Genomic DNA, 23891 nt, shown 5'->3' on the forward strand with positions numbered 1-23891 from the left:
ATTGAATCCGTTTTAGGCTGTAACGTAACAAAATGTGGAAAAAGTCAAGGGGTCTGAATACTTTCCGAATGCACTGTACCTGTGCTAATTAGCTATATGCGTCTCCGAACACCTGTGTTGTCACTGAAAAATACTGTTGCTTGCAACTGTGATATATTCCACTATAAACATTGTATGCAGTGTATTTAGCATTTGTTAAATTATTTTGATGAGATATGAAAGTAGAGGGATTTATGTTGCTAGAACCGTACCACAATTGGGGAGGCAGGTAGCCTAGTGGTTAGAGCGTTGGGGACTTGTAACCGAAAGTTTGCAAGATGGAATCCCCAAGCTGACAAGGTCAAATCTGTCGTTCTGCCCCTGAACAAGGTAGTTAAACTCTCTGTTCCTAGGCTGTCATTGAAAATAAGAATTTGTTCTTAACTGACTTGCCTAGTTAAATAAAGGTATAAAAAAAATAAAAAATAATTTAGAATCAATTCACATTTAGATGTACTATTTGGCTGTTTTGACTTTCAGAGCCAATTCACCTCTTAACAGAACAGGTAAGATCCTTGGACTATAAGGAGTAATGTCAGTCTCCTTTACTTCATTATTGGGATCATTTAACCTTATGATTATCGACCATGGGTGGGGTGTATAAACCTAAAATGGTTGCAATCTGGCAAAAATAATCATTCTAACAGCTGCAGGGTTCAGGGAAATCTCAACAAGTTTTGACAAAAGCATTTCAAATAGCCTAAACTCAGTTTTAGTGTAGACAGAGAGGAAAAGTATAAGAGAGAGGATTTACTCAGCCCAAAATTTGTTCCCATGAGATAAACCCTATTTTTGTATGGAGGTCTATGAAAGAGTGTCGAATTACACAAAGCTTATTTGATCTAATAGAAGTTTTGTAATGTTTAGGCTGTTAACAAATGTACTGATATAAGTGGATGCACTTGGCATTCTGGAACTTTGAGATAAACTATGTATGTCTGTTGTTTCTTGTGCATATCTGCCCTCTGATTGGCTAGAATGGTCCCACCTGATCTCGCTTGCCCGCAATAATTGAGGACATGTTTTTCATTTTTTTCAATGTAAAAGATAATCTTTGGTGTAGATCATTTTTTTCCTTGGGCCTTTTGACCTTCCATCTGACCTTCTCACGGGGACCGTCAGGTTATTTGATATCCGGGATCCTTGGGACGTACATACCCCCGATTGAAATGTACATTTTAAATGGGTAAGGGTCGAGGTTAATGTTTAGGGGTCAGGGTCAAGGTCATGGTTAGGTCCTTAGGCTTGGGTATGGCTGTCCCAAGCATCCCGTCTAGCACTAATCGGACCGTCAGGAAAAATATAATAACATCCGTTACGCCATATCCTGTTTCAGCTGTTAAAGAAACAATGGCGTTGCTTCTAAGGTCAGTAGTTACCCGTGCTTTATCTAACATTGAGACAGTTTATTGATGTTTACATTTCGTTTGTTAGTTTGACATATGTGTATTAATTTGTCTTAGAGGGGTGTTCAAATAGATTTATTTAGCCAGAGAGCTTGCTTCACCCTACTATCGTCATAACATCGTTGCTTACTACACATGCTAACGTTAGCATGCTTAGTTAGCTAGCTCCTCCTGTGACAACACATTTTTAGATTTACACCAAGTTATGTTGATAGTTATGAACGCTACAATGATCTTTACATTCCTATGGAAGCAATGCTTCCAAGTTTCATGTATATAACTAGTTAGCTAGATTATTTATGTGGTATCCTAGCTAGCTAACACAATATGTAAGTTACTCTTAAGGAGCCTCTCTTTAGTCCTTAATGTCCAAGGACATTGTATGTTATTTTTAGAGGTAGCGTTAGACGCCCCGACTGCCAAGTACCCCAGTACCCCATCTAACCGTCAATCAAATCACAATTGTGATACGGTTCTTGAACAAAGCCCTTTACTTTTATATCACATTCTAAAGTTACACACCGGTGTTAGGAGCAAAGCCCTTGATAATGAAACTCGGTTCCATTACATTACACGTACAGTACCAGTCAAAAGTTTGGACACGCCTACTCATTCAAGGGTTTTTCTTAATTTTTTACTATTTTCTACATTGTAGAATAATAGTGGACATCCAAATCTGTGAAATAATACATATGGAATCATGTAGTAAAGTGTTGAACAAATCTAAATATATTTTATATTTGACATTTTTCAAAGTAGCCACCCTTTGCCTTGATGACAGCTTTGCACACTCTCTCAACCAGCTACATGAGGTAGTCACCTGGAATGCATTTCAGTTAACAGGTGTGCCTTGTTAAAAGTTAATTTAAAAAAAGTTAACGACAGTCCATTACTTTAAGAGATGAGTTGGACTGCAGAGTGAAAGAAAAGCAGCCAACAAGTGCTCAGCATATGGGAACTCCTTCAATATTGTTGGAAAAGCATTCCAGGTGAAGCTGGTTGAGAGAATGCCAGGAGTGTGCAAAGCTGTCAAGGCAAAGGGTGGCTACTTTGAAGAATCTAACATTTCTTGAAAGTAATATTTCGTAGTTTTTGGTGTTTTCACTATTATTCTACAATGTAGAAAAGTCAAAATAAATAAAAACCCTTGAATGAGTAGGTGTGTCTGAACTTCTGTAAATTGAGCTTAACGTTACTCTTTCTATTCCAAGACCCTTAGATGTTCTGTTTAGAGCTGAATTGGGTCTGGCAGCCAAAACATACTCCAGTTGCAGCCGATAGTATTTTTCAGTGACAACACGTTTGTGGCGTCAGTCTTCCATTTATACACAGGTGTTTGGGGACTCATAGCTAATTATCACAGGTAAGCCTCTCTCTTCCGCCTGCTTCCTGTAAACAATCGCTGTAACATGGAAATATGGCTGTGTAGACAATAACCCTCACCCTCTGGGGGTGCGTTAACGCAGAATTGAGCATTTTTTTCAAGCAGAAAAGGAAAGCTTTTCTACGTTTACCATCTTGCTGCGTTTTGTACACGTAACGTTACATCTAAAATGATTCTAATTGTCAATTCTGCTCGGCTTCATTCAGGCATGGTTCGTTCCAAATCATGAATGTAAAAGTACTAATTTCGTGCTTCATTTGCACTTTTCAAGTCAGATGAAATATCTTTGCTCTTGACAGACAGCGTTCCGACTGATGTGTAGCAACAGATTATCCGTTATATGGACCGGATACTGAAGTGGCCTCTCCGGAACCTAAAATAAATGTCTTTAAAAAATGGAAGGCAGTAGGGAGGAGGCAAGATCAGGTGGGACCATTCTGGCCAATGAGAGAGCAGATATACGCGTGTGACCCACAGGTACAACTCCGATATAAAGTGTATTTTCTCGGTTGCCTAATCTAATCATTACGAAAATGTATACGCGATCAAATAAGCCACACGTAGCAAATAAGCTTGACATTTTTTGTTAACCAAATTCGACACACTCTTATTGACCGCCATACAAAACCTTCGCTCTGTGAGCAAATTATTTTAATGTAAATGACACCTGCTGGAGAAGACAGGTTTTGGGCCTGTCTAAGTTATGCCTCTCGCTTCACCTCTTCCTCTTTGTTTAAACTACTTTTCTCCGGTACGTTCCGTACTTTCCTCCAGTGTAGGTTTTCTCCGGTTGCAAGGTTAAATTATCTAGCTGGCTACATTCTTTCTATGATAAACATTAGAAATATGATGACCATGCATTGTTTTTGCAAAAAATACCTTGCTTTTTCATTGGAAGCTAATTTACTTGTGTGGCCGCTAGCCAAATAGCGTTGCACTTCTGTTGTCATGTGATAAACTATTTTCTGCCGAATTGTGTTGCACAACTGTATTTTGTGTTTAGAAAAACTATAGTTCTTTCCCCATCTCACTCTATTGAAGAAAAAAAACACTGACTTTCAATATAATACGCAGGTGATTTTTTTTTATTTGATGGTCTGCATTTTTATAATTCTGATTTCTGAAAGCCAATGCGACCACTGACCCTATAAATGTGTGTAGTAATAAATGTAAACAATTCCGCTGATATGGAAGATACCTTCCTTTATGTTTCCATAACCGTGCCACAGGCGATGCGTGTTAACCTTTTAGAGCATGAGTACCCAACTACCTTCAGCTGCTGGACAATTTCTTTCTTCAGGGGTTAGTTGGGGGCCCGGAAATCAATTAAAAATAATTTGTACACTGCAAATTGACTAAGCCCAAACCAATATAGTATTTGACAAAAACATACCGTAATTATTTCAAACCTTGACTAACTTCCTCCGTTAGTAAAGGAATGTGCTGCTCTTCTCTGTCCATGGCAGCTCGTTCTGTGAGTACCTACACTAACGACTGCACTTGGGCTGCTCTTCTCAATGACCAGACATTAGAGAGCTATTAGCAACTTTTCATCACTCTTAATTTAGACTAAGTGAAATCATCTCTCCTGTCTTATATTTGACTGAGGTCCATCTCTTATCTTAGTCATATGACTGTACTGTGTAGCAGAGCACGAGGAAAATGGCTCAGCTTTTAAATATTAGTGATCAATTTGGTGATACCAGAGCCCTGCCCTACCCAAGTTATTGGGGCGGCAGGGTAGCCTAGTGGTTAGAGCGTTGGACTAGTAACCGGAAGGTTGCGAGTTCAAACCCCCGAGCTGACAAGGTACAAATCTGTCGTTCTGCCCCTGAACAGGCAGTTAACCCACTGTTCCCAGGCCGTCATTGAAAATAAGAATGTGTTCTTAACTGACTTGCCTGGTTAAATAAAGGTAAAATAAATAAATAAAAAATTGATGGAAAAACAGGCCCTGCCCTAGTTATTGATGGAAAAGCAGGCCCTGCCCTAGTTATTGATGGAAAAGCAGGCCCTGCCCTAGTTATTGATGGAAAAGCAGGCCCTGCCCTAGTTATTAATGGAAAAAGCAGGCCCTGCCCTAGTTATTGATGGAAAAACAGGCCCTGAGTCAGGTAGCAGAGCTCTAGTTTGAACATGAACATCCTTGAAAATGTTGAACTGATTTGCTTGTGTATTATTATTTCTGCTTTTGCTCAACATGGTTTCACCATTATCGAGCTGGGAGTTAGAAGTGTGGTCTCTAATCTCCTCTGAGGAAATAGGAAGTGGCTCAGTGAAACAGACTTTGTTGTTTATACTAAACCATGTTTTTACTAACATTATGAAATGTATGTTGTTTGATCTCTCTCACAGGACACTAGCCCGACAGGGCACTTGCTTGTCCCGCCCTCAGTTTGGCGTTTTCTACAGACAGTGAGTAGATTTTGTATGTGTGTCAGTGTCAGTGTCAGGTGTTGTAACTGAAATTATTTTCCAATCGTTTCGTTCTGAACAGAAGCATTCTTTTTTTCCCCTTCTGTTGCACTGTTCCGACCAACAAAATAAAGTTCTGAACCCCCCCCCCCCAAATACTGCTTTACATCATTCCTTTCCCTTCCTTTTAAAAATATACTCTACTGTTCAAAAGTTTGGGGTCACATAGACATTTCCTTGTTATCCATGAAAACATACATGAAATGAATTGTAAAATGAATACGAAATATAGTCAAGACGTTGACAAGGTTTTAAATAATGTTTAGAGCCAGTTTGAGCTGTTCTGTGAAGGGAGTAGTACACAGCGTTGTACGAGATCTTTAGTTTCTTGGCAATTTCTCACATGGAATTATAGCCTTCATTTCTCAGAACAAGAATAGACTGATGAGATTCAGAAGAAAGTTATTTGTTTCTGTTCATTTTGAGCCTGTAACCGAACCCACAAATGCTGATGCTCCAGATACTCAACTAGTCTAAAGAAGGCCAGTTTTATTGCTTCATTGTTCAGGACAACAGTTTTCAGCTGTGCTAACATAATTGCAAAAGGGTTTTCTAATGACCAATTCGCCTTTTAAAATGATACACTTGGATTAGCTAACACAACGTGCCATTGGAACACACGAGTGATGATTGCTGATAATGGGCCTCTGTACAACTATGTGGATATTCCATTAAAAAAAATCAGCCGTTTCCAGCTACAATAGTCATTTACAACATTAACAATGTCTACACTGTATTTCTGATCAATTTGATGTTATTTTAATGGACAAAAAATGTGCTTTTCTTTCAAAAACAAGGACATTTCTAAGTGACCGCACACTTTTGAATGGTAGTGTATATACATTTACATTACATTAAATTACTACACCAATCAGGCCACATAGAGCAGCTTGGTGTGGAGTGGGTAAGCACTTTAATTTGTTTAGGAAAGTCGTTAAGAGCAAATTGTATTTTGCCGTTACAGCATGGTTTAATCATACTGAAAGACAAACACACAGTGTGCTGACGGTCACAGTGTAGGGTGTGAGATGCAACTGACATTTTGAGGGTGAGGATGGAGGATGCTTGCCTTGAAGAACCGAGCACCTTATGGCATGCATTATCTGAATTAGGCCCACAGAGTTATACCTACAGAGGAGTGGCTTTTATAGAGGAACTTTGAATATCTTTGAACTTCCGAGTTGGTTTAATGTTCTCTGGCTAACACGCTTGTAGAGCAGCACTATATTTTTTATTACAATATATTTATTTCCTTATAAAAAAAAAAAACTAACAATCAACAAAATAGGACACAGATAATTCCCCGTTATTCCTCCCACCTACATAACATAGCATGATAAATGCCAAAGCCTTCCTTCCCCAACACATGAACACCTCCCCTCATCCGGTATTGGCTTCAATGATTAACAACAATAAAACAAAACAGAATGACCTTCACATCCAATGCTAGAAAATATATTATTCAATGCAAAAACAAATGATACATTAAGAAAATGAGGCAGCTAAATTGACAACTCGAACTGCTGAAAGTCCCCCCAGACATCAGTCACAATTCACAGGGGTTATTACATCATAATTGTATGTTATTTTTTTCAGATGGAATATAGGAAGTTATTTTAGCTCCTTGACAGAGAGAGTGTCACTTTTCCCATATAAAAGCTGTGCATTTATTGGCTGTATTGACTGCTGATTAAACTAATCTGGTTTTGCTACCAATATGAACTGGTTGAACAGATTCCTCTCCAAGAAGAGTGAAGGGAAGGATCTAGTGGTACTGTCATATTAGTGACCTGTGATAAGATCGGAATAATGTCTTTCCAATAATTGACTCGTTCAGTGCAGGACAGAAACATATGCATCAGTGTGCCCAGCCCCGTTTTACACCTTGGGAAACATGTTGAATATTTAGAATTCATCTTAATCTCTGGTGTAAAGTAGACCCTCATGTAAAATATTGAATTGCATCAACTTGAGCCTTGTGTTAAATGAAAGATGCTGAGCATCTAAAAAGAACTCAACCCATTTCTCATCCTCAACAATGAGACCACGGTCATCATGCCGCTTCATTGTTCCCCGACAGAGCTTGGAGACCAGAGTACATGTAACAAATGAAACCTTTTACCTCTTTCCTTTCCAGCCACAGTTTATCAGGTGTACATTTACTCATGGACTGAATCCTTACCTCCCTGTTGAGTGGCAACATAATGCCTAACCTGTAGGTACTTAAAGAAATGAGGAAACTGAAAATGAAATGCCAGTTGTTGAAAGGATAGTAGTTCACATTCTCTATACAGATGACCAAATGTGTTAATTGCTTTGTTGAACCAAGAACATGTAATACCATGTCTCACGGGTTTGGGTAAGATGGGGTTCTTATAGAAAGGTGTTTATTCATATATAGATCGATGCCCCTCTGTTTACAGACTTCAATCAATATATTTAAAGTGTTTAATTAAACTGTTGTTTATGAGACCTAGCAAAGCTTAAGGTGGGGCTAATATAAGGTATAGATGCCAATGAAACCGGGGAAAGACGCTCTTCCTGTCTCCAAGAGGGTGAACTTGTTGTTGTATCTTGCCATACCAACACAGCCTTTAGCCGAGATGCCCAGTAATACAACAGGAAGTCAGGTAGAGTAAGCCCTCCTGAGTATGGTTTCAATAAAGGTGTGTGTTTCATGCTAGGGGGGATCCCTTTCCACAGAAATGAAGAGACCTTCCTGTTAAGTTGTTTGAAAAAAACATTGCCAATAGGAAAGGGTTAGGTTTTGAAAAGGTACAAGAATTGTGGTAATATATTCATCTTTACACAATTGACCTGCCATCTATCTAATTCTTCAACCTTTTTGAGAAGTGGAGATTGCTATCCCTGATATGTCATTTTCTGAAGTCTCCAAAGAAAATGGCTGGTTTAAAATTTGGTTCTGCATAGCTGCCCTGTTAAAAGACATGATTATACTCTTCAATATTTTTAATTTAATATCCTGAAAAGGTCCCATATTCTTTCAGGATGTCAACTAATGCCCGGAGTGAGATTTCTGATTTGGTGAGGTAAAGCAGAATGTCATCAGCATATAGTGAGACCAGATGTTCACGCCCACCCAAATGAACACTATGATTGGATGAGATCTGAAAGCTTCTGCCAGTGGCTCTATAGCCAAAGAAAAAGAGGTCTAGCGGGACAACCCTGTCTTGTGCCACGTGATAGAGAGAACTGTTTCCATTCGTCAGGATCTGAGCTACCGGACATTTGTACAGTAATCTAATCAGACCCGACATACTGAGGTCCACTATTCATCCTCTGTAAAACTTCGAACAGGTTGTTCTGTTCTATGTAGTCAAAAGCTTTTTCCGCTTCTTAATGTTTCTTGGTCATTCTCTACATAATGCATAATGTTAAATAATCTTCTGTTATTATCAGGAGATGATCGGTTTCTTACAAAGCCTGTTTGTTCCCTATCAACCAAGTCAGGAAGAACCTTATCTAGTCTTAAGAGCTATGATTTTTTTGTTGTTGCAAGAATCTTCTATGAAGTGTTCAATAAGCTATTGGTCTATATGACCCACAAAGCAGAGAATCTTTCCCAGGTTTTAACAAAACTGTGACCAGTGCTTGTTCAAGTGCGTCTGGGAGCTTTTCTGTCTCTGTGGCATAATTAAACATACTGCAAAGAGGCTCAATTAGTTTCTGTTAAAAGGGTCTATAGAATTCAATAGGAAATCCCCCTGCAGTGTTGAAAATGGATTCCCCCATTTCCTCAGATGTGATCTCTTTCTCCAAGTACTCTCTCTCCTCATCAGTTAAAGCTTGTCAATTGAGTTTGTTCAAAAACACATGCATTGTGGCAGGGGCATCCACTTTAGATTTGTATAATGTTTTCATAAAACTCCCTATAGGCTAGATTCATTTCCTCAGGACCCTGAACAACTGTGTTATTGGGCAGCTTAATAGAGCCAATAACTCTAATAGCTTCCTCTCTCCTTATCTGCCGAGCAAGCAACTTTCCTGCTTTATCTCCATGTTCGTAGTAGTTTTGTTCTCCTAAAAACATTTTCTGCTTTGTGGGTCGTCAGGGTGTTGTATTCCAATCTCTTTGATGACTCAACGATACAAACATTAGACTCATGTCTAATTTAGGAACTATGTTCATTTTCAAGAAATGTCTTTCTCCAACAAATCTACTTTTTAGCCTTGTATGTCTTACGTATAAGGTAAACAAAATGATTAGCCCCCTCAGATATGCAACGACCGCTTCCCATAAAATTAGGGAGGGGGGTGGGGGGGTGCGCAGAGTTGGTATTGGTGCTAAAAAGATATGTTGATATGAGTGTTCAGAAATCTTACAAATGTGTGGGATTATTTAGTAAATATGTGCCAAACCTCCACCACCTTGAGGGTGGCTGTGTTTTACTGATTGGTAATGAAGCCAGCAGGGCAGAATGATCTGATAAAGTTCTTGGTAAATACTTACACCCAGTAGTTAAACTTCCCTTGCCTGCAGGAATAAGAGAGAAGTCGATTCTAGACTAACTGTTATGGACAGGGAAGTAAAAGGAGTCTTCTTTTAACCTTTTTGGTTGTGAACTCAGGATGATGTTGATGATTCACTAATTGTCCCCATTTCATTGTTGAGGGATGAAAGTTATCGTCTGGTAAAGGTTATAGCCTGTCTTTTTTCCTGTGCTGCATAGGTGCGTTTGTTTCACTTTTGACACCGCGCGGCACTGGTTTCAAGGGAGCCTTGGGGAATGCCGATTGGTTGGCATTTTGCGGTTGGTGACCGTAAACACATCCTGTTTTTGTTTGTTTTTTACATGCTCAAGTGGGGCTAAATAGTCTGGTCGTTATTGTTGACGATGTTTGTCGCTTTAATTCTACATTTATTTTGTGACTGAAAACATTTTCATGTTACAGGGAACAGTCAATGGACTTTTATACAATATATGTATAATTTACAATGAACCTAATTCCGGTGATGCTATGCATAGCAGGTACAGATATCTTAAAGACTAGTGCATCTTCGCTGTGTGCTTAGGGTTGTTGTCCTGATGGAAGGTGAACCTTCACCCCAGTCTGTGGTCCTGAGCGCTCTGGAGCAGGTTTTCATCAAGGATCTCTCTGTACTTTGCTCCGTTCATCTTTGCCTCGATCCTGACTAGTCTCCCTGACGCTGAAAAAACATCCCCAATGCATGATGCTCCCACCACCATGCTTCACTGTAGGGATGGTGCCAGGTTTCCGCCAGACTTGACACTTGGCATTCAGGCCAAAGAGTTTAATCTTGGTTTCATCAGACCAGAGGATCTTGTTTCTCATGGTCGGAGTCCTTTAGGTGCCTTTTGGCAAACTCCAAGTGGGCTGTCATGTGCCTTTTACTGAAGAGTGGCTTCCGTCTGACCACTCTACCCTAAAGGCCTGATTGGTGGAGTGCTGCATAGATGGTTGTCCTTCTGGAAGGTTCTCCCATCTCTACAGTGGAACTCTGGGTGCTCTGTCAGTGACCACCGGGTTCTTGTCACCTCCCTGACCAAGGCCCCTCTCCACCGATTGCTCAGTTTGGCCTGGTGGCCAGCTCTAGGAAGTGTCTTGGTGGTTCCAAACTTCTTCCATTTAAGAATGATGGAGGCCACTGTTCTTGGGGACCGTCAATGCTGCAGACATGTTTTGTTCCCCTTTGTGAGATGCAGAGTAGGTGAATGGAGGATCACGGCATGTGTGGTTCCCACCATGACGGAGATGGTGTGGGGGAGCTTTGCTGGTGACACTGCAGAGATTTGCCATCCCATCTGGTTTGCCCTTAGTGGGACTATAATTTGTTTTTCAACAGGACAATGACTCACAACACACAAGGGTGTGTTCTGAGCCCTCTCCTGTACTCCCTGTTCACCCATGACTGCGTGGCCATGCACGCCTCCAACTCAATCATCAAGTTTGCAGACGACACTACAGTGGTAGGCTTGATTACCAACAACGACAAGACAGCCTACAGGGAGGAGGTGAGGGCACTCGGGAGTGTGGTGTCAGGAAAATAACCTCACACTCAACGTCAACAAAACAAAGGAGATGATTGTGGACTTCAGGAAACAGCAGAGGGAACACCCCCCTATCCACATCGATGGGACAGTAGTGGAGAGGGTAGTAAGTTTTAAGTTCTTCGGCGTACACATCACGGACAAACTGAATTGGTCCACCCACACAGACAGCGTTGTGAAGAAGGCGCAGCAGCGCCTCTTCAACCACAGGAGGCTGAAGAAATTCGGCTTGTCACCAAAAGCACTCACAAACCTTTAAGATGCACAATTGAGAGCATCCTGTCAGGCTGTATCACCGCCTGGTACGGCAACTGCTCCGCCCACAACCGTAAGGCTCTCCAGAGGGTAGTGAGGTCTGCACAACGCATCACCGGGGGCAAACTACCTGCCCTCCAGGACACCTACAGCACCCGATGTCACAGGAAGGCCATAAAGATCATCAAGGACAACAACCACCCGAGCCACTGCCTGTTCACCCGCTATCATCCAGAAGGCAAGGCAAGGTCAGTACAGGTGCATCAAAGCTGGGACCGAGAGACTGAAAAACAGCTTCTATCTCAAGGCCATCAGACTGTTAAACAGCCACCACTAACATTGATGGCTGCTGCCAACATACTGACTCAACTCCAGTCACTTTAATATTGGACAAACTTGATGTAAAAATGTATCACTAGCCACTTTAATCAATGCCACAAGCATTTCGCAACACTCGCAACATCTGCTAACCATGTGTATGTGACCAATAACATCTGCTAACCATGTGTATGTGACCAATAACATCTGCTAACCATGTGTATGTGACCAATAACATTTGATTTGACCTCCAGGCTGTGTAAGGGCTATTTGACCAAAGGAGAGTGCTGCATCCGATGACCTGGCCTCCATAATCACCCGACCTCAACCCAATTGAGATGGTTTGGGGTGAGTTGGACGTTGGACTGCAGAGTGAAGGAAGAGCAGACAAGTGCTCAGAATATGTGGGGTCTCCTTCAAGATGGTTGGAAAATCATTCCTCATGAAGCTGGTTGAGAGAATGCCAAGAGTCTGTAAAGCTGTCATCAAGGCAAAGGGTGGCTACTTTGAAGAATCTCAAATATAAAATATATTTTGATTTGATAAACACTATTTTTGGTTACTATATGAATCTTCTTTAGTGGGGAGAAATCCATCATCTTGTGTTGTGTGGGAGAAAGATCCGGAATGATCATTATTCTGGCATCTCCGTACTCTTCCTTTGCTCTGGCAGCTGAGAGGATGCAGACTGTGTCCTGGTACCATAGAAATGTAATGCCCTGGGTGCAACCGGGCCAGGCAGCTGCCTCCGTAGGGTGCGATGGGTCCTCTCGATTTCCAGTGGGTGCGAGCAAGGAGGGAGACTTGGGGAATCCATTTTTATGAGGCGTTCATAAAGTGTCTCTTGGATTTTCCTTATACCCTTTCTGAACCATGCTGGTGCTACTTCCGAGCAATCATCCTCCGAGGCCGAAGAAGGGCTGTCAGAAGGGGGCGCTTTTACCTTCCTCTTCTGAGGCTTTGCAAGATTTGGCGTCTTTTGTTTTGGGCGATAAGAGATGTATTAACTTCCAATTATTATCAAAATGGTAAACCGTGTCAAAATGCCTCAACATTTTTCCGCAGTTTGAGGATGCTATGCAGATGCGTCTTGTTAGATCTTCACCATTGCTTAAAAACAGTTCTTACCTTTTTGTAGTTAATAAATCCAATGTGAAACGTGATCACTGTAGGATCCTTAACTAACATTGGAAAAAGTCTATCCATTCTTCTCTAATTAGATATCTCTCTATTTTCTGAATTACGCTTGTAACATCGTCAGTAGGCTTCAGTAACCTATGCTTCAGAGAGGGAGGGGGGGCAGGAATACGTTTCCGAGTGACAGAGGGAGGGCTTTGCATAGGCAAATGTATTGTGATTTTTATGGGACTGTAAAAAAATGCCTGGACTGTATAAAAACGGTTTCCCATGCTTTTAAAATGACGGTTCTGTTCTGGAACAGTATACATCCCCTTTGGTTTGGGTTCTGTTCTGGAACAGTATACATCCCCTTTGGTTTGGGTTCTGTTCTGGAACAGTATACATCCCCTTTGGTTTGGGTTCTGTTCTGGAACAGTATACATCCCCTTTGGTTCGGGTTCTGTTCTGGAACAGTATACATCCCCTTTGGTTCGGGTTCTGTTCTGGAACAGTATACATCCCCTTTGGTTCGGGTTCTGTTCTGGAACAGTATACATCCCCTTTGGTTCGGGTTCTGTTCTGGAACAGTATACATCCCCTTTGGTTCGGGTTCTGTTCCTCCGGTTCCAACCCTTGGTGTACGTACCTGCCCACTTTCTCTGTTATTCTTTTAATGTGATGACATGTTATGTTGGAATTGAATGCATGTGTTTTCTCTAGTAGTTCTCTAGTGATCTAAATATACAATTTCTCTATTTCTTTAGTGCTGTTCCAATGGGAACCACAGCAAAGGAGGAAATGAACAAGTTCTGGGCCAAAAACAACAAAATGAACCGACCCATGTCGCCACATATCACCATCTACCAGTAAGTTTGCTATGTGCATAATAATAATTAATAAATTAAGAAACTCTCACACTGCACCTCGGCAATGGCTGTGTCAAATTTAAATTGTGGAAGGTTGCTCGTCTGATTGTCTTCTCCATAGTCTCCAGGCCGTTTCAAAGATCACTCCAATAGGAAGACAATACACACAGCTTTGATTCAGTGCTTTGTGACATTGTTTATGGATCAGGGGAGCAAGTACCTTCTTTTAAACCTCAAAACAACCACTCAGGCGCTCCTCGCAAGAAAATGAACTCATTATTATGGGTGTAATTGTTCACCAAACCCAGGGTTCGGTACGAATTGCCTTTTTTTGGGGTTTAAGGTTCTGTTTCGGTACAGCGGGAAAATGAAATGCCAACTGTTAATGTAGTTCATTAAGATTTCAAACTAACCCCAGGATCTTGAGCTATATAATGTAGGGCCAATTATTATTTATTTTTTTTACACAGGTTTCTGTTTTTTCCCCTGGTTTTCACTCTCCAAAATCAATCATCTCTTAAAATCACACTTTTGAAAAATACAATAACATCATTGTGGGTTCTACATCAACAACACTTAAACCACCAGGGGACCATTTCGGAGGTCTGGGGAAAAAATGTAAGGCATTTTTGGGTGTAAGTGTTGCTAACGGCCCTTTTATCATGATATTATTCTGCCAGGTATGTGTCATCTACTTTGTAGTTTAATATTTTAAATTGAGAAGCCTTTTCATCTACCAGAAGCCTGTTGTCATTAGCATCATCGCTAACGGCTACACAAAGTGGTAGACACACACAGAGAGAGAGGGAGAGAGGCATTCCCACACCCTTGCCTTTTTCAGAAAGCTAAAGGAACATACCAAATGAATTCAATACATTTAGTTGATTCCTTACTAAGTTCAATACATTTTTGCTTCTACTGGGCGCTTTAAACAACAATGAATTGTGGGTTATCGACCCCCACCACGTGCTATCGTACAGAACTAGTTCCCCAGCTGCGCCTCACAAAAGCACCGTTTGAAATGCGCCAATTAGTCATTTTTAGCGGAATAGCCTACAATGTTTTTTCAGCTCCGATTTTACTCGAGGCATAAAATGCAGTGTAGGCATAGCCTTTAGGCCTAGTGGATTAGTGTGGGCCTAATGGATTACAGTGTGGGCCTAGTGGATTAATATGGGCGTAGCCTTTGGGCCTAGTGGATTAGTGTGGGCCTAGTGGATTACAGTGTGGGCCTAGTGGATTACAGTGTGGGCGTAGCCTTTGGGCCTAGTGGATTACAGTGTGGGCCTAGTGGTTTACAGTGCGGGTGTAGCCTTTGGGCCTAGTGGTTTACAGTGTGGGCCTAGTGGTTTACAGTGTGGGTGTAGCCTTTGGGCCTAGTGGTTTACAGTGTGGGCCTAGCCTTTGGGCCTAGTGGTTTAGTGTGGGCGTAGCATTTGGGTTTAGTGGATTACAGTGTGGGCCTAGTGGATTACAGTGTGGGCGTAGCCTTTGGGCCTAGTGGTTTACAGTGTGGGCCTAGTGGATTACAGTGTGGGCCTAGTGGATTACAGTGTGGGCCTAGTGGATTACAGTGTGGGCCTAGTGGATTACAGTGTGGGCCTAGTGGATTACAGTGTGGGCCTAGTGGATTACAGTGTGGGCCTAGTGGATTACAGTGTGGGCCTAGTGGATTACAGTGTGGGCGTAACCTTTGGGCCTAGTGGATTACAGTGTGGGCCTAGTGGATTACAGTGTGGGCCTAGTGGTTTACAGTGTGGGCCTAGTGGATTACAGTGTGGGCCTAGTGGTTTACAGTGCGGGTGTAGCCTTTGGGCCTAGTGGTTTACAGTGTGGGCCTAGTGGTTTACAGTGTGGGTGTAGCCTTTGGGCCTAGTGGTTTACAGTGTGGGCCTAGCCTTTGGGCCTAGTGGTTTAGTGTGGGCGTAGCATTTGGGTTTAGTGGATTACAGTGTGGGCCTAGTGGATTACAGTGTGGGCGTAGCCTTTGGGCCTAGTGGTTTACATTGTGGGCCTAGTGGATTACAGTGTGGGCCTAGTGGATTACAGTGTGGGCCTAGTGGATTACAGTGTGGGCCTAGTGGTTTACAGTGTGGGCCTAGTGGTTTACAGTGTGGGCCTAGTGGATTACATTGTGGGCCTAGTGGTTTACAGTGCGGGCGTAGCCTTTGGGCCTGGTGGTTTACAGTGTGGGCCTAGTGGATGACAGTGTGGGCCTAGTGGATTACAGTGTGGACGTAGCCTTTGGGCCTAGTGGTTTACATTGTGGGCGTAGCCTTTGGGCCTAGTGGATTACAGTGTGGGCCTAGTGGATTACAGTGTGGGCCTAGTGGATTACAGTGTGGGCCTAGTGGTTTACATTGTGGGCGTAGCCTTTGGGCCTAGTGGTTTACAGTGTGGGCCTAGTGGATTACAGTGTGGGCCTAGTGGTTTTCAGTGTGGGCCTAGTGGTTTTCAGTGTGGGCCTAGTGGTTTTCAGTGTGGGCCTAGTGGTTTTCAGTGTGGGCCTAGTGGATTACTGTGTGGGCCTAGTGGATTACTGTGTGAGCCTAGTGGATTACAGTGTGGGCCTAGTGGATTACAGTGTGGGCCTAGTGTATTACTGTGTGGGCCTAGTGTATTACTGTGTGGGCCTAGTGGTTTACAGTGTGGGCCTAGTGGATTACTGTGTGGGCCTAGTGGATTACTGTGTGGGCCTAGTGGATTACTGTGTGGGCCTAGTGGATTACTGTGTGGGCCTAGTGGATTACTGTGTGGGCCTAGTGGATTACTGTGTGGGCCTAGTGGATTACTGTGTGGGCCTAGTGGTTTACAGTGTGGGCCTAGTGGATTACAGTGTGGGCCTAGTGGATTACTGTGTGGGCCTAGTGGATTACTGTGTGGGCCTAGTGGTTTACAGTGTGGGCCTAGTGGTTTACAGTGTGGGCCTAGTGGTTTACAGTGTGGGCCTAGTGGTTTACAGTGTGGGCCTAGTGGTTTACAGTGTGGGCCTAGTGGATTACTGTGTGGGCCTAGTGGATTACAGTGTGGGCCTAGTGGATTACAGTGTGGGCCTAGTGGTTTACAGTGCGGGTGTAGCCTTTGGGCCTAGTGGTTTACAGTGTGGGCCTAGTGGTTTACAGTGTGGGTGTAGCCTTTGGGCCTAGTGGTTTACAGTGTGGGCCTAGCCTTTGGGCCTAGTGGTTTAGTGTGGGCGTAGCATTTGGGTTTAGTGGATTACAGTGTGGGCCTAGTGGATTACAGTGTGGGCGTAGCCTTTGGGCCTATGGTTTACAGTGTGGGCCTAGTGGATTACAGTGTGGGCCTAGTGGATTACAGTGTGGGCCTAGTGGATTACAGTGTGGGCCTAGTGGATTACAGTGTGGGCCTAGTGGTTTACAGTGTGGGCCTAGTGGATTACATTGTGGGCCTAGTGGTTTACAGTGCGGGCGTAGCCTTTGGGCCTGGTGGTTTACAGTGTGGGCCTAGTGGATTACAGTGTGGGCCTAGTGGATTACAGTGTGGGCGTAGCCTTTGGGCCTAGTGGTTTACATTGTGGGCGTAGCCTTTGGGCCTAGTGGATTACAGTGTGGGCCTAGTGGATTACAGTGTGGGCCTAGTGGATTACAGTGTGGCCCTAGTGGTTTACATTGTGGGCGTAGCCTTTGGGCCTAGTGGTTTACAGTGTGGGCCTAGTGGATTACAGTGTGGGCCTAGTGGTTTTCAGTGTGGGCCTAGTGGTTTTCAGTGTGGGCCTAGTGGTTTTCAGTGTGGGCCTAGTGGTTTTCAGTGTGGGCCTAGTGGTTTTCAGTGTGGGCCTAGTGGTTTTCAGTGTGGGCCTAGTGGTTTTCAGTGTGGGCCTAGTGGTTTTCAGTGTGGGCCTAGTGGATTACAGTGTGGGCCTAGTGGATTACAGTGCGGGCGTAGCCTTTGGGCCTAGTGGATTACAGTGTGGGCCTAGTGGATTACAGTGTGGGCCTAGTGGATTACAGTGTGGGCCTAGTGGATTACAGTGCGGGCGTAGCCTTTGGGCCTAGTGGTTTACAGTGTGGGCATAGCCTTTGGGCCTAGTGGTTTACAGTGTGGTCCTAGTGGTTTACAGTGTGGTCCTAGTGGTTTACAGTGTGGGCCAATTGGATTACAGTGTGGGCCTAGTGGATTACTGTGTGGGCGTAGTGGATTACTGTGCGGGCGTAGCCTTTGGGCCTAGTGGATTACAGTGTGGGCCTAGTGGATTACAGTGCGGGTGTAGCCTTTGGGCCTAGTGGTTTACAGTGTGTGCCTAGTGGTTTTCAGTGTGGGCCTAGTGGATTACAGTGTGGGCCTAGTGGATTACAGTGTGGGCCTAGTGGATTACAGTGTGGTCCTAGTGGATTACAGTGCGGGCGTAGCCTTTGGGCCTAGTGGATTACAGTGTGGGCCTAGTGGATTACAGTGTGGGCCTAGTGGATTACAGTGTGGGCCTAGTGGATTACAGTGCGGGCGTAGCCTTTGGGCCTAGTGGATTACAGTGTGGGCCTAGTGAATTACAGTGTGGGCCTAGTGGATTACTGTGTGGGCGTAGTGGATTACTGTGCGGGCGTAGCCTTTGGGCCTAGTGGATTACAGTGTGGGCCTAGTGGATTACAGTGTGGGCCTAGTGGATTACAGTGTGGGCCTAGTGGATTACAGTGTGGGCCTAGTGGATTACAGTGTGGGCCTAGTGGATTACAGTGTGGGCCTAGTGGATTACAGTGTGGGCCTAGTGGATTACAGTGTGGGCCTAGTGGTTTACAGTGTGGGCCTAGTGGATTACTGTGTGGGCCTAGTGGATTACTGTGTGGGCCTAGTGGATTACAGTGTGGGCCTAGTGGTTTACAGTGTGGGCCTAGTGGTTTACAGTGTGGGCCTAGTGGTTTACAGTGTGGGCCTAGTGGTTTACAGTGTGGGCCTAGTGGATTACAGTGTGGGCCTAGTGGATTACAGTGTGGGCCTAGTGGATTACTGTGTGGGCCTAGTGTATTACTGTGTGGGCCTAGTGGATTACTGTGTGGGCCTAGTGGATTACTGTGTGGGCCTAGTGGATTACTGTGTGGGCCTAGTGGATTACTGTGTGGGCCTAGTGGATTACTGTGTGGGCCTAGTGGATTACTGTGTGGGCCTAGTGGATTACTGTGTGGGCCTAGTGGATTACTGTGTGGGCCTAGTGGATTACTGTGTGGGCCTAGTGGATTACTGTGTGGGCCTAGTGGATTACAGTGTGGGCCTAGTGGATTACTGTGTGGGCCTAGTGGATTACTGTGTGGGCCTAGTGGATTACTGTGTGGGCCTAGTGGTTTACAGTGTGGGCCTAGTGGATTACAGTGTGGGCCTAGTGGATTACAGTGTGGGCCTAGTGGATTACTGTGTGGGCCTAGTGGATTACTGTGTGGGCCTAGTGGATTACTGTGTGGGCGTAGGGGTTGTTGTTGTCGTCTTCCATATACACTATTTTTGTAAGTATTCATTCGGACTCACAGTTCAGACAGAAACCGAGGTCCCTGTACCAAATGGTTTGGTAGGAATACGTGTACCGTTCCAACCCTACTAATTATGTAAAGAGCCTTTTATTGATTTTGCTCATAACAGTGGATGGGTTAGATATTACCATTGGGTCACGTGACCAGGTAAAACACAAGGGACCTATCTTTAGGTATTGACAGGGTTTATATCCAGTGTGAACTACAAATGCTGTGTTTGTATACTGTACGTGTGCCTTGCCCTGTGTTGTCATGGTACCCTGTGTCTTGCAGGTGGTCGGTGCCTATGATGATGTCCATCACACACAGAGGCACGGGAGTTGGACTCAGTGGAGGTATAATTAATATACTAACCTCTTACAGCACACTCCAGGGTCAACCTTTCCCTGAACCATTATTGGGGGAAATTCAAAAACTGACCCCAAGATCAACATCTAGTGGCAACTTCACCCTACTCCTCTTTTTTATTTTGTATCTACCTTTATTTAACTAGGCAAGTCAGTTAAGAACAAATTCTTATTTTCAATGACGGCCTAGGAACAATGGGTTAACTGCCTTGTTCAGGGCAGAACGACAGATTTTGTACCTTGTCAGCTCGGGGATTCAATCTTGCAACCTTTCGGTTACTAGTCCAACGCTCTAACCACTAGGCTACGCTGCAATGGAAAAGACCACATGGAAAAGACCACAAGATCACAGTCCTAAAAACATAATGTTGTCCTCTGTCTTTCAGGTATATCGGCGTTTGCCCTCTTAGCGTTGGTGTTGCCAGGTAGCTACCCATACTACCTTGACCTGATCCACTCCCTGTCCATTGGCCCTGCTCTACTTGGTCTAGCTAAGTTTGGCATTGCCTTCCCTCTGTCCTACCACACCTTGAATGGAATCCGCCATCTGGTAAGTAAAGTCCACAGCGCATAACACTAGGTCATTGCCTTAAAACTAATATAGTGCTATGTTAGTCCTTGTTAATGTCTGTCCTTTAATGTATCCTCCTTTTCTTTCTCTCGTTCTTTACTGTTATTTTTGTCTGTCTCTCTCTCTCTTTGTCTCTCTCTCTCCTGTGTCTCTCTCTCTTTGTCTCTCTCTCTCCTGTGTCTCTCTCTCTTTCTGTCTCTCTCTCCTGTGTCTCTCTCTCCTGTGTCTCTCTCTCCTGTGTCTCTCTCTCTTTCTGTCTCTCTCTCCTGTGTCTCTCTCTCCTGTGTCTCTCTCTCCTGTGTCTCTCTCTCCTGTGTCTCTCTCTCTTTGTCTCTCTCTCTCCTGTGTCTCTCTCTCCTGTGTCTCTCTCTCCTGTGTCTCTCTCTCCTGTGTCTCTCTCTCCTGTGTCTCTCTCTCCTGTGTCTCTCTCTCCTGTGTCTCTCTCTCTTTCTGTCTCTCTCTCTCTTTCTGTCTCTCTCTCCTGTGTCTCTCTCTCTTTCTGTCTCTCTCTCCTGTGTCTCTCTCTCTCCTGTGTCTCTCTCTCTTTCTGTGTCTCTCTCTCTTTCTGTGTCTCTCTCTCTTTCTGTGTCTCTCTCTCCTGTGTCTCTCTCTCTTTCTGTCTCTCTCTCTCCTGTGTCTCTCTCTTTCTGTCTCTCTCTCCTGTGTCTCTCTCTCTTTCTGTCTCTCTCTCTCCTGTGTCTCTCTCTCTTTCTGTCTCTCTCTCTCCTGTGTCTCTCTCTCTTTCTTTCTCTCTCTCTCTTTCTTTCTCTCTCTCTCTTTCTGTCTCTCTCTCCTGTGTCTCTCTCTCTCGTGTCTCTCTCTCGTGTCTCTCTCTCTCGTGTCTCTCTCTCTCCTGTGTCTCTCTCTCTCTCCTGTGTCTCTCTCTCTCTCCTGTGTCTCTCTCTCTCTCCTGTGTCTCTCTCTCTCTCCTGTGTCTCTCTCTCTCTCCTGTGTCTCTCTCTCTCTCCTGTGTCTCTCTCTCTCTCCTGTGTCTCTCTCTCTCTCCTGTGTCTCTCTCTCTCTCCTGTGTCTCTCTCTCTCTCCTGTGTCTCTCTCTCTCTCCTGTGTCTCTCTCTCTCTCCTGTGTCTCTCTCTTTCTCTCTGTCTCTCTCTCTCTCTCTTTCTGTCTCTCTCTTTCTGTCTCTCTCTTTCTGTCTCTCTCTTTCTGTCTCTCTCTCTCCTGTGTCTCTCTCTCCTGTGTCTCTCTCTCTCTCTCTTTCTGTCTCTCTCTCTCTGTCTAAGTTCTGGGACAGTGGTAAGGGATTTACGCTTCCTGAGGTGTATCGCTCGGGCTACGTGGTCATCGCTCTGTCAATACTGACCTCCATTGCTGCCATTGCATACATGTGAGCAGCGAGGCGGAGGAAGGGAGGAGAAAGGGAGGCGGAGAGAATATGGAGTGAGGGATGAAGGGGTTATTTTGTTTATTATATATTCTGGTCTTTGTGTCACCAACACAGTAATTGAATGGATAAATGTATAAATACTTCAAATGTTTTGTGGTTTTTATAATGGAAAGGTTTAGCCTGGTCAATCGGCTAACATGGTACCCGGGGTAGACGTAACATAATACATGTAAATCCAGGCGACTCAATTACTGCGTTATGCTATGTTTCTTATGGTATATATTCATTTGTGGATGTTTCGCATGGGTATGTTATAAATTGGAATTTGAATAATATGTTACAAATTTGCCAAACATATGATTTGTTAAGAATTCTAATTTGTTGTGGCTAATGTTGGGGGTGAAAGGAATATCTTTAAAAATTCATAAGTACTTGCTAAAATTGTCCGTGATTTAGTTTCAAACACTCATTCATTCTTTGGGTTGCCAGATGTTCACGTTATTCACCCATCCAACCACTCTACTTTCATTGTTGCCTTAAGGAACCTTCTGTAACCATATCAAATATCACCTTTATGGAACCATATCAAACGTATCATATCATACTAATATGAGGGTGCCGGATTTAGATGTACTATGTTACGTCTAGTCTATGAGACCAGGCTGGCTGTGCTCAAGTTTAATGTCAAGTGAAATGCATGTAATATATTAGTGAAATCAATTAAACAGAATGGGTGTTACAAAATGACAGTGTTGTGTGATGGGAAGAAATGAAACCAAAATAATGGAAAGATGACCCTAACATCACGCGGGTTTGTTATCGAACTGAATATGATTACATTTTAGCACCAATTATGGGAGGAACAATGATGTCAACAGCACAAACGGCTCCCTGTGAAGTGCACTACTTTTGACTTGAGGCCCATTGGGCTCTGTTCAAAAGTAGTGCACCATGTGGGGAAACGGGGTGCTATTTGGGATAAGAGTTACATTTACATTTAAGTCATTTAGCAGACGCTCTTATCCAGAGCGACTTACAAATTCATGTGTTCTAAATCTGTCTCCTGTGATGTCATTTATCTGCAATAGATCCTCATGTAGATCACTCGGAGCATCAAATCACCAGTAATGCCACTTTGCCAGTCAGATCTTACGCTTGTGTGTCAGCTCCAGTCATTTCTGTCTACAGTAGCCCTCTCCGGGAGAACTTTTGTCTCCATCCGAGTCCATTATGTTGTTTTCTCTCCACCAACAGCGTTTTGGGCAGAAAAAGGGCAGCCTGTGTCTTGAGTTATGTTTTTTCTGAAATATTGATGAAGGCTCCCCGCAGTTTGTGTGCAGCATTTTCCACTGTGGATATGAGTCTTTACTCCACGAGGTCATTAACACCTGCATGTTATTGGATGTGTGCACAATTATGTTTGAAACGATTGATGTTTTCTGAACTAGCTACAAAGTTGCCTGAGGCTTCAGCTCACACCAAGCCACACAGGAGCTCCTTCTGCACCTAATCATGTTTGGTTTGTTGCAGTCTGAAGGGAATATCATGTTGTGACGTAATGGTGGGCCTCAACCTTTGTGTGTGTGTGTGTGTATGTATGTGCCGAGTGTCTTAAATAGTACCATATTCCCTTTTGGTCAAATGTAGTGCATAGGGAATAGGTGGCCATTTGGAATGCGGTGTGTGTGTGTGTGTGTGTGTGTGCACAGTCAATGACGAATGTAACAGAATGAAAGACCCACCTACTGTTCCAATATTATTTCGTAACAGTGAAATGTTGTCCCATGGGGCGGAACCTGCTTTGGTAAATACATTATCAATGAGATGGTCAACACGATAACTTGTACACTGAGTGTATAAAACATTAAGAACACCTTCCTGATATTGAGCTGCACAGACCCTATTTTGCCCCTCAGAACATGTTCAATTTGTTGGGACATGGACTCTACAAGGCATCAATCCCCACAGTTGTGTCAAGTTGGCGGAGTGTCTTTCGGGCGGTGGACAATTCTTGATACACATGGGAAAGTGTTGAGCGCGAACAACCCAGCAGCGTTGCAATTCATGACACAACCCGGTGCGTCTGGAACCTACTACCAGACCCCGTTCAAAGGGACTTCAATATTTTATTGCCCATTCAACCTTTGAATGGCACACAGACACCATCCATGTCTCAATTGTCTCGGGGCTTAAAAATAATTTAATCAGTCTCCCCTTAATCTACACAGATTGAACAAGTGACATCAATAAGGGATC

The 23891-nt window shown here is 43.6% G+C and overlaps 1 protein-coding gene across 3 annotated transcripts; it reads left to right on the forward strand.

Annotated features, from left to right (window-relative positions):
- The first annotated feature begins 1336 nt into the window (after positions 1 to 1336).
- sdhc (succinate dehydrogenase complex, subunit C, integral membrane protein) lies at positions 1337 to 22379 on the forward strand. Of its 3 annotated transcripts, XM_029643829.2 has the most exons (6): positions 1337 to 1406; positions 5185 to 5244; positions 13793 to 13894; positions 19645 to 19706; positions 20105 to 20268; positions 21532 to 22379. In XM_029643829.2, the coding sequence occupies exons 1-6, from the start codon at positions 1390 to 1392 to the stop codon at positions 21637 to 21639; spliced, it is 513 nt and encodes a 170-aa protein (XP_029499689.1). In that variant the 5' UTR covers positions 1337 to 1389; the 3' UTR covers positions 21640 to 22379. The 3 variants fall into 3 exon arrangements, with proteins under 3 accessions (XP_029499689.1, XP_029499690.1, XP_064869802.1); XM_029643830.1 differs by lacking the exon at positions 5185 to 5244 and having other exon boundaries at positions 1365 to 1406; XM_065013730.1 differs by lacking the exons at positions 1337 to 1406; positions 5185 to 5244 and adding an exon at positions 11741 to 12257.
- The last annotated feature ends 1512 nt before the right edge of the window (positions 22380 to 23891 follow it).

Source organism: Oncorhynchus nerka, linkage group LG9b (genome assembly GCF_034236695.1).
Source record: "Oncorhynchus nerka isolate Pitt River linkage group LG9b, Oner_Uvic_2.0, whole genome shotgun sequence".
Taxonomy (NCBI): Eukaryota; Metazoa; Chordata; class Actinopteri; order Salmoniformes; family Salmonidae; genus Oncorhynchus; species Oncorhynchus nerka.

Excerpts from the sequence above, each read along its gene's own strand:
- sdhc (XM_029643829.2), top strand. Across the intron at positions 5,245-13,792 it reads TTTGGCGTTTTCTACAGACA|TGCTGTTCCAATGGGAACCA; the intron begins GTGAGTAGATTT and ends CTATTTCTTTAG. Across the intron at positions 20,269-21,531 it reads TGAATGGAATCCGCCATCTG|TTCTGGGACAGTGGTAAGGG; the intron begins GTAAGTAAAGTC and ends TCTCTGTCTAAG.